Here is a 9538-nt window from a genome sequence, read left to right on the forward strand (position 1 = left end):
GAATGGTTAGCGGTCAGAATTTCACGTAACACCTCCTCCCCCAGTTTTTTTTTTTCTGATGGCTGCAGGAATTTTATTTGACAATAGTTTTAAATTTTAAATATTGATCTTTTAATTATCATTTAATTGCTTTCCACCAGGCTTAGTCTTTGGCATTGAGTGTTTCCTTCCCCCCAGAGTTTGGCTGTCAAGCTGTCCTCCGTTGTGCTCCTTGGCTCCTTTCTCACTCGGGATCGCATGCCAGGGACACTTTGCTGGAGAGGAGTGAATGCCAGCCCACATGCCCATAGCCTTCCCAGCAGCCACCACGTGAAGAGCAGTGAGACCGTGTTGGACTCCAGGATTTGGGCAGCTTTGCCATCTTCCTTCGCAGGGGCAGTGTTTCTTGTGGTGTCTTTTGTCTAGATTGGAGCTTTGTTCTTTGAGTAGGGACTTCTGGGTACAGAGCACAGGGCTAGACATCCCATCCCACATTGTTGGCCAAGATGGCAGAAACGCTCCTCCCTCTGGCCCTGGTCTCTGTCTCTCATCTCCCCAGCTCCCTGTTTGACATGGCAAGCCAGCTATTCCATAGCCATCTTAAACTTGGTATGTCCAGAATTGAATGCCTGTCTTTTCCCTGCACACCCCTCTTGTCTTGTGCTTTCCCATTACTGTCCAAGTCAGCGCCATCCTCTTGAGTTCCCCAGGCTCACAGGTTCTGGGCATCCTCAATTTCTTGCTCTTCCTCACCCCATGTATCCGGACAAGTCTTGTTCCTGTCCTACAACGTCTCCTGTCTTCTTTGTTATAGTTTCTCCGCAGCCACCCTCATGTTGGCCCCTGTTGCCTCATGCCTGGACTCTTGTGGTAGCCTTCTGGTTTGTCTCTTTGCCCCAGTTTTTCCCCACTTCAGTCTGTCTTCCACTCGAAGCTCTGACCATATTATAACCCTCCTTACTCACTAGAGGCTCCTTTCTGTCTTCAGGGTCAAATAATATAAAATGCTGTGTTGGTCTTTCTACCTTTCTGGTCATCTTACATTTGAGCCTCTTCCATGTATTCTGTGATCTGTCATTGGGGGCCTTCTTGCTCTTCCCACACTGCTATCTTACGTCTCTGTCCCTTTTCCATGGCTATCCCCCCCATACCTGGAATGCCTCCTCCATTCAGCTCAGATCCCACCATCTGTGAGAAGTCTTTCTGGTCCCTCTCACTGCCAGTGCCTTTCCTCTGAGATGACCTCCCCTTGATACTGTTTGTATATCATCTCTCGCGTTAGAATGTTGGCTCCTTGCCTTCTCTAACATTTATCATAATTCCTGGCACATAGTAGGTGCTCATTCATTGCTTGCTGCTGCTGTTAGCGATGATAATTCTAGTTGTGGAGAAGAACAGTCATGTTTTGTGGTGTCACGTTAGTGGTAGACAATACATACTCTAGAAATTTAGATGATTGTGATAACTTTAGGTTGGAGTGATTGGGGCTCATGAAGAATGTGGAATTTGGGCTGGCCTTTGAAAGATCCTGGTGGGGAGAGGAAGGGTAGAAGGATAGGGAGGACAGAGGAAGCCGTGGTAGATAGACTTTCTCTTAAGATTGTACAAGGTTTGGTGTTAGAGGCTTGTAAAGGCCAGAGGGGAAGAAGGCCTTGCTGAGTAAGTATGCAGAAGCTCATTGCCAGTAGGCTCACTATGTGACCAGTGGCCTTTGATCCCAGCTGGACCCTGGTCCCTTTTGCTTCTCGTTTGTTATTGTTTGTCGTCCTTTTTTGAAGAAGACCAGTGACATCACAGGGTGATGTCTTGACTCGTGCCTGAATTAGATTGAAGTGAGGAACAGTTGCACACAGTGGTCAACCTCCCTTTTCATCAAAGTCCACTGGAAAGACAGAAGTCAAGGTGACTGTCCACGGCCTGGGTTGCAGTGCCTGGCCTTGGAGTTCTTCCCGTGTGCTCCACAGCACTTGCTCCAGCCACCTTCATGGCCATTGGAGCAGATTGTTCTCATCCGTCATTATGCTGGACACCCTCCTGACTCTGATGGGTCTAAGGCCTGTTGCTTGCCCCCATCTGCCGAAATGGTTTCCTGGGGTGTGGCTGCCGCACGTGCTGCAGCTTCTTGGAGCCACAGTGGAGAGGTGGATGAAGGTGGACACCAAAGGTGGATGGGCAGTCCTGAGAAAAGGGCTCAGCAGCCCACATACTGGAGGTGCTCGTCCTCCCAGAACACTCCTGTACCCCAGTGGCAGAGACCGAAGGGCCGCTAAGAATCACAGTGTTTCTACGCTTGGTGGCTGGTGCTCTCAGGGTATCTAGGGACCAGTGAGGGAGCTGCTGGAATCCCATCTGTTCTTACATTTTTGCTCTAAGGGGAATCAGAAGTTAGAAACAAGATGTGCTGAAGTGGAGGAATGCTCTGGCATTCTCGAGGAGTAGAGCAATCAGGGTAGCTGATTTTGACCTTCCAGTGATACCAAGAAATAGCATTTCATGGGTTATTTTGGTCATCTCCTGTTGCATGTTGCATTGCTCCTGGTAATACGTGTTTGAGAGAAAAAAAAATCTCATGAAAACAAAGGCAGCTTATCCATTAGCTGCGCCCCGCCCCAGGTTGAGGTTGCACATTCATGGTGCTGCTCCAGAAGTTAGGGGTAGATAAAAATTGAGACCCTTGGTTTGGTGCCCACTTCCGGAGTTCGTCATTGGAATAAAAACCTGGTTTCCAGCCTCCCTCTGGGAGCCTCTGGTGGACAAAATCAAGGCGTTAATGGAGTTGACATGTTCTCTTTGGGAGCCATGCACATGGCATGGGATTTCTTGTTGGCTCTAGGCCTTTGTGGGACTCCCTCGCTGTTGGGGGGGGGGGTCATCTGCTGGCTCCTGGAATGGAGCTGGCATCAGTGTGGGGGAGTACAGGGGCTTGAGAAGGGTTGGGGCAGCTTGGTGAAAGCAGAGGGGAGGCCCCAGCACCCTAAAGGCATGAGTATAGGGGGGGCTGCCAAACCAGGCATCAGAGAAGAATGGGGGGATGCTGGGCCTGGTGTGTACCCATGTGGGGAGCCCCCAGAAGCAGCACAGCCCTAGGCTCCTATTTTTGGTCTGACTGCCCGGGGATCGTTAAATCTTGTTAAAGTCAGAGAAAGGCGTTGTCTCTTCTTGCCTTCTGGCCTCATTGATGCTGAGTCAGCACTCACTGGGGTTGGGGGTGGGCTGGCACTCACCTAGGTATCTGTTTCTCGTGACGTTTCTTTGCTTTTCTTCTTCCCACTTAGAAGTTGGCCAGAACAGCATGTGGATTTCAACTGATGCAGCAGCCTCTGTCCTGGAGCCTCTGAAAGTGGTGTGGGCCAAATGTAGCGGATACCCCTCCTACCCTGCCCTGGTGAGTGGGAGCCCAGGCCTCAGCTTCCCCTCTGTAGAATGGGTGTTGGACTGTGTTCTTCCAGGGGCCCCTCGGCACACACAGCAGCCGTCCTGCAGAGAGGGGCATAGGTGGACTGCTGCTGTCACAGCGGGGTCTCACAGCCTGGCTGCTTTTGCACAAGCCTGCACTCTGGGTAGTTTTAAAATGAGTCAAGGCTGAAAATGGTTTGACCCTTTCCATGATCTCACGGAAAGAAATGGCTTGGTTGTGGTGCTTAATAATGGGCATGTTTAAAGCCATTGTGCATTTATTAAGCCCCATTGTGCACTGGGCACTCTGCTTGTAGGCATTTTGAAGGAAGAGGCCATGTATAAACCAGGAGGGTATTTTTTTTTTTAATTCAGATTTTTTAATTTTAGTTTACAACACTTAGTTCCACAAGTTTTTGAGTTCCAGATTTTCTTCCCTTCCCTCCCCTCCTCCCTCCCCCACAAGACAGCATGGAATCCGATATATCTTCTATATATACCTTCCCATTAAACTTACTTACACCACAGTCAATTGTAAAGAAGAATTATGACCAGTGGAATGAATCAGTTTGCCTCCATTGCATTCAGACTCCATAATTCTTTCTCTGGATGTGGATGGCTCTTTCTATCGTGAGTCCTTTGGAGCTGTCTTTGCACCTTGTATTGCTGAGAAGAGCCAAGTCTGCCAGGGTTAGTCCTCACAGGATCCATGTATCTGTGGTTGTGTACAGTGTTCTCCTGGCTCTGCTCCGCTCACTCAGCATCAGATCACACGGGTCTTTCCAGGTTATTATGAAGTCCGTATCTTCCCCATTTCTTATAGCACAGTAGTATTCCGTTACATTCATATACCAATTCTTTGCTATCATAAAAAGAGCTGCTATAAATATTTTTGTACATGGAGGTCCCTTTCCCATTTGTGTGACCTCTTTGAAGTACAGCCCTAGAAGTGGTATTGCTGGGTCAAAGGGTGTGCACATTCTTATGGCCCTTTGGGCATAGTTCCAAATTGCTTTCCAGAATGGCTGGATCAGTTCACAACTCCACCAGCAGTGTAACAGTGTTCCAGTTTTCCCACATCCTCTAGAAGGAGGGTACTCTTAAGAGGGGTGGGCAGTGGAAGCTGGGAGGGGCCTCCTGGAGACCATTGGAAGGGGAGCATGCCAGGCAGGTGGAAAGCTATATGTGAGAACCAGCCAAAAGGCCAGGATGAGACAGTGGGGTGGATGGAGTGGCCATGAGAAGCCAGGAGTGGTTGTGGGGCTTGGGTCATGCAGGGCTTCCAGAACCAAGCGGGCCTTCATCTTGACTCCGAGCCAGAGTAGGGAGTCCCTGGAGCTGACTGAGCAGAAGGTAGCTGGGTCTGAGGTGGGCTGGCCTGAAGTCCTGGTGGGAGGCGAGGAGGGCCTTGCGCAGTGGGCTGGGTAGAGGCAGGGCTGGTTGCGATGGTGACCGCGGCCAGGTACAGAATGTGCCCAAGGAGCCCAGCTCCCTGCTTGAGTTCTTGGCATGTTGGGTTGCATTTCTTTCTCACTTTCTCTGTTTCTAAAAGTCTTTGGTTGCCTCTTGTTCTTTGCCACAAGTCTCTCTGTCCCTGTCCCAGCCGAATCCTCCCCGGCCGGGCCCCAGAGACAGCCCCAACCCCCGCACGTGCCAAAAGGAGGGGCAGGGGCACACCCGGGCGGTGCCAAGCCGCAGCCTCTCATCGCTCTTCTCCCGCTCTTCCTGCCTCCAGATAATTGACCCCCAGATGCCCCGTGTGGCCGGCCATCACAACGGCGTCACCATTCCGGCCCCGCCCCTGGATGTGCTCAAGGTCGGAGAGCAGATGCAGACCAAGGCCGACGAGAAGCTCTTCTTAGTATTGTTTTTTGACAATAAAAGGAGTTGGTGAGTTTGCCCTTGAAAGGCTCCACCTGGCGCCAAGTCCTCCAGACCACGTGGCAGCATCTCTTCTTAGGAGCCCCATCAGGGTCTCCCCGGTCGGGGCCAGGGCTAGGGAGAGAGCTCCCAGGCTGCGGCCGTGGTGCTGTGGGGTGGGATGCTCAGCCTTTCTATCCAGACGTTCCTTTCTAAATATTCCACTGGATGTTGGCCTGGAGAGAAGTATTTTATTCCTCAGTGGAGGCATAAAGTGCTTTGGTATTTTTTTAAAGAGATATGTGTGTTTGGGGGTGGAGTGGGGCATGGAATGACACGCCACATGAGAAACAAATTCATCAGTAAAATGTGTGAAAGGATTTTGAATTTCGTGAGTAATTTGAACGCCTGGCTGATGCTGGGCCAGGAAGCCCTCTTTGTGCTCTTGTAATGGGGTTGGCTGAAACTTGGCCAGCAATAGCCTGCCTTCAGTTAGCGCGAGTCCCCCGCCCTGATCCTGAATCCTCCTTCTCCTTCTCCTTTTCTAAAGGCAGTGGCTTCCCAAATCCAAAATGGTCCCCCTTGGAATCGATGAGACAATAGACAAGTTGAAAATGATGGAAGGCCGGAACTCCAGCATCCGCAAAGCTGTGAGGATCGCCTTTGATCGTGCCACCAACCACCTGAGCCGCGTCCACGGCGATCCGGTCAGTGACTTCAGCGACATTGACTAGGCGCCCGGCACAGCCGTGACCCCGAGCAGGCCTCAGGGGGCTTGGACTCTCTTCTTCCAAAGGAATGTTCTGAAGATCTAGCTCTGTAATCATTGATGGATGCAGTGGCCGAGCGCTGCTCTCCGCCGCGTGTGCTCTCCGCTCGCCATTGCCCTGTTGATTAATGATTGTATCATTGCGTCGCTGCCGGGAGGAGCCTTCACAACCCTGCTCCGAGTGTCTGTCCATAGTGTCCCTAAACCGCTGTACATAGGTGTATATTGTTCAGAACTTAACTTATTCTGGTTTTCAGTAGGAGTTCCTTCATTCTTTCTTTGTCCCCAGCTGGGGGGTGGGGGTGGTTTTACTTCCATGTTTTCTACCTGAAACCGGGTACCTGAGCACCACTTTGCGGCCCTGTCCACCCCGAGATCCCGGAGACATCCCAGGCGTCCGTCGGCTTCAATCCTCGGGCCTACAGTATGGTGCTGCTTCTCTTACTTTCCTGGGTCTGTGGCTTTTTTTTAAAGACTTTTGAATGTTTTAATAATTTTTGTAAATCATCCTCTTTGCACAGAGTACCACTTATTTAATAAGACTGATGTAAATTTACAATGACAAAAAAGTGTATTTTAAGAAAATGACCTTATTTTGAAGGGTCCTCTGTGGAAAGAGGTGGAGAGTAAATTTATGCTATGTACATCACTTGCAGATCACCAAAAACACTCCATTGCTGCCCAGAATGGCTCGGGGAGCCCCTTGGTCTTTGGCACGCTTTGGGTCGGGGGGGGGGGGGCTCGGAGCCCATTAGTTTTCCCCTGATCTTTTTCTCATCCAGCTCCCTTCAGAATCTCCTCCCATCCATCTCCCAGTGACTTTATTTTTTTTCCTAGGTGTGCCGCCCTGTGATTTATTTATTGTAGAAAGTATTAATTTGCTTTATAATGAAAAATAAATTTGAAAAAGTCTATTGATATGCATTTTTATACAGGCACATGAGCGTTCAACTTGCTATGGGAGAAACTTGTATCACAATTGTTGTCGAAAAGGACCCGGTGGCTTGTGTGTAATTGGGTTTTGTACCTTGTAATCTTTTGTTTACAACGAGGGGATTTCTGTAACATGTTTTACTTTAGAACCCTTTGGTAGCAATAGAAACTTTGGATACCTTTTGTATGGTACATGTGATGTATATAGAATTAGGACTTTATTTTTATTTTTAAGAGGTAAAGCATTATGTTAGGGCAAGAGGAGGGGGGGGGTTTCCAGAACTGCATTTTTTATATTAAAAAATAAAGTCAGGATTTGGATCGTTGTCGCCACTTTATTCTTACGTTCACTGAAATGCTGAAAGGCAGCAGTGGGAAGGACAGCGTCATGTTTGCCGGCGGGAGGATGGATCGCATGCGGCCGTTTACCGCTGAACTCTCCTGTGCCACGCGTGGGCTGTGTCCACCACCACACTCTGCCAACACCTCAAAGACCATTGGTGCCCAGCTGCCGATAGCAGGTTAGCAAATGAGGCAAAGCTCGTATTTTTCTTCTTCAAAAGATTTAATCGGTTAGCATTCGTCATTGTTTAATCTCAGATTTTTATTTTAAAGGGTCATTCAGTTACTTTAAAAAAAATAGCTTTTGATGTTTCTTTTTTAAATTCTCCATTGTTTGTAATACCCCCTTAGAAGCTTTGAAAATAAAAAAAAAATTCTTTACTCCTCCTTGTCTTCCCTTTGGCAGATGTCTTGCCTCCAGAGCAGATGCTGCGTGGGCTCAGTTCATGTCCCCCACCTCCCCCACCCCCCTTCTCCTGCTGGACCTGGGCCTGGGCCTTGGTGGAAAACCTGCTGCTGGGTGTGAGTGGGTTGTGCCGGCCACAACCCGCCCAGGTCTGCTTAGCTCTTCAAGGATGTCTACCCAGCACCATGCTGGGCCCTGGGGGTTGAGCATGGGCACCCAGGGATGCCCTCCTGGAAGGGAAGCTGAGCCTTGAGGGAGTGGGAGAGAAACTGTAACACAGGCTCCGAGGTGATCTCTAGGAACTGCGAATGGGCCGTTGGGTGGTTTGAAGCCAGCCTGGAGAGCTCGGGCGCCAGGCTGACCAGGTGGTATTTTATCTTAGGGCACTAGGTAGCCAGTAAAGTTGTGTGAGCAGGAGAGTGACCTGGTGAAATCTGTATTTTAGGAATATTTCTTCGGTATCGGTGCCACGAATGTATTATTGGGTAGTGGAAGGAGACTCAAAGCGGGGGTATCGATGAGGGAAGGGAGGAAGCGATAACGATTTATTAAGTGCTGCGCTAGCGCTTCACAACAACGTTGGGGTATTGTGCTGGGGAAAGAGGCAGCTGGCTTAAGTGGCTTGCCCAGAGTGTCACACAGTTGGAAGTGTTGAGGCTGGATTTGAACTCGGGGCTTAGCGTTCTGTCTGCTGCAATGCCTAGATCCCCTATTTGTGGTCGCTCTGGGCTGGGGGCCTGAACTGGGGTGTGGCCATGGGGTCAGAGGAGGGATCATGTGGGAGACACATGGAGACAGACCGATGGACAGAAAGTAGAATTGTTATCTCATGGTTGAGAGGGACCTTGGCAGAATCCCCTCATCCTGGGAAAGTAGGTGAGGTCATTTCCAGCCACCAGGCCCTTCCTCCTGAGGCAGACCAGTCCTCAGCTGTCTCTTCAGCCTTCCCCCGGATCAGGGTGTGGTGGGGGGTACGTGGGGGGAAACAGAGGCTTTGGCCTTGCAGCCACAAATGCAGAAAGCCAGTGTTGTCCAACCCCCTGGTTTTTGTAGAGGAATAGAGCCTGGAGAGGGGAAGGGGCTTGGCAGAGGGTGCCCAGGCCCCGACTCCTGCTGCTCACCGCTCGTTGCAGGAGCGCTCCAACTGTATGCTTTTTCTCAGTCTTGTTTCATTTTTTTTAGAATTGTGGAGTTGTAGAGTTTTAGGTTAACAAGCACTTATTAAGTGACTACTGTGTACCACTGGAGAGATACAAAGGCAGGACCAGTTCCTTCTTGCCCTCAAAGGAGCTCCCACTCTAATGGAAGCGTTGGGAGGGTCCTCACCACTCGAAGCAAGACTTTGGCCTTTTCTCTTTAGCCCCTGAGCAGCCTAAGTGCCTTGCCTTGGGCAGGACACATGTCACTGCTCTGGGGGAGCCTCTAGGACGTGGTTCTAGGAGAAGGTACCACCTGCCCGGTAAAGGGAAACTGCTTGCTTGGCAGTTCCCTGCCTGTGATACCACACTCCTTATGATTTTTTGGGGGGGAAGTAATCAGGGGTTAAATGACTTTTCCAGGGTCACACAGCTAATAAGCATCTGAGGCTGGATTTGCTTGACTTCAGGGCCGGCGCTCTGTGCACTGTACCACCTAGCTGTTCCCCTTCTGTTATCACTACTAATTTTTTCTTAAAGTTCGGTGTTGGAGTCTTCCTGAATGCCCCCCTCCCAAAGGTACTTTGACTCTCTGGGAGCCCTCCTTCCTATTTCCACTTCTTGTGATTCCAGGGAACTGTAAGATTCCAGAGGGCAGGTGCCATCAAGGCTTTTTTTCATGTTTGTATAGCAATACAAGTGGGTGGCCTGGTGGGT

General features: G+C 50.0%; 1 protein-coding gene across 3 annotated transcripts in view; it reads left to right on the forward strand.

The window, feature by feature from the left end:
* Positions 1–7639, forward strand: part of BRD1 (bromodomain containing 1) — a 69787-nt gene extending 62148 nt beyond the window's left edge. For all 3 annotated transcript variants that reach the window (XM_036760127.1, XM_036760128.1, XM_036760129.1), the window contains exons 11-13: positions 3255–3364; positions 5111–5265; positions 5786–7639. In XM_036760127.1, the coding sequence (XP_036616022.1) occupies positions 3255–3364; positions 5111–5265; positions 5786–5969 (449 nt within the window). In that variant the 3' untranslated portion in view covers positions 5970–7639. The remainder of the gene's footprint in view (positions 1–3254; positions 3365–5110; positions 5266–5785) is intronic.
* The last annotated feature ends 1899 nt before the right edge of the window (positions 7640–9538 follow it).

This window comes from Trichosurus vulpecula, chromosome 5, assembly GCF_011100635.1.
Source record: "Trichosurus vulpecula isolate mTriVul1 chromosome 5, mTriVul1.pri, whole genome shotgun sequence".
NCBI classification, from domain to species: Eukaryota; Metazoa; Chordata; class Mammalia; order Diprotodontia; family Phalangeridae; genus Trichosurus; species Trichosurus vulpecula.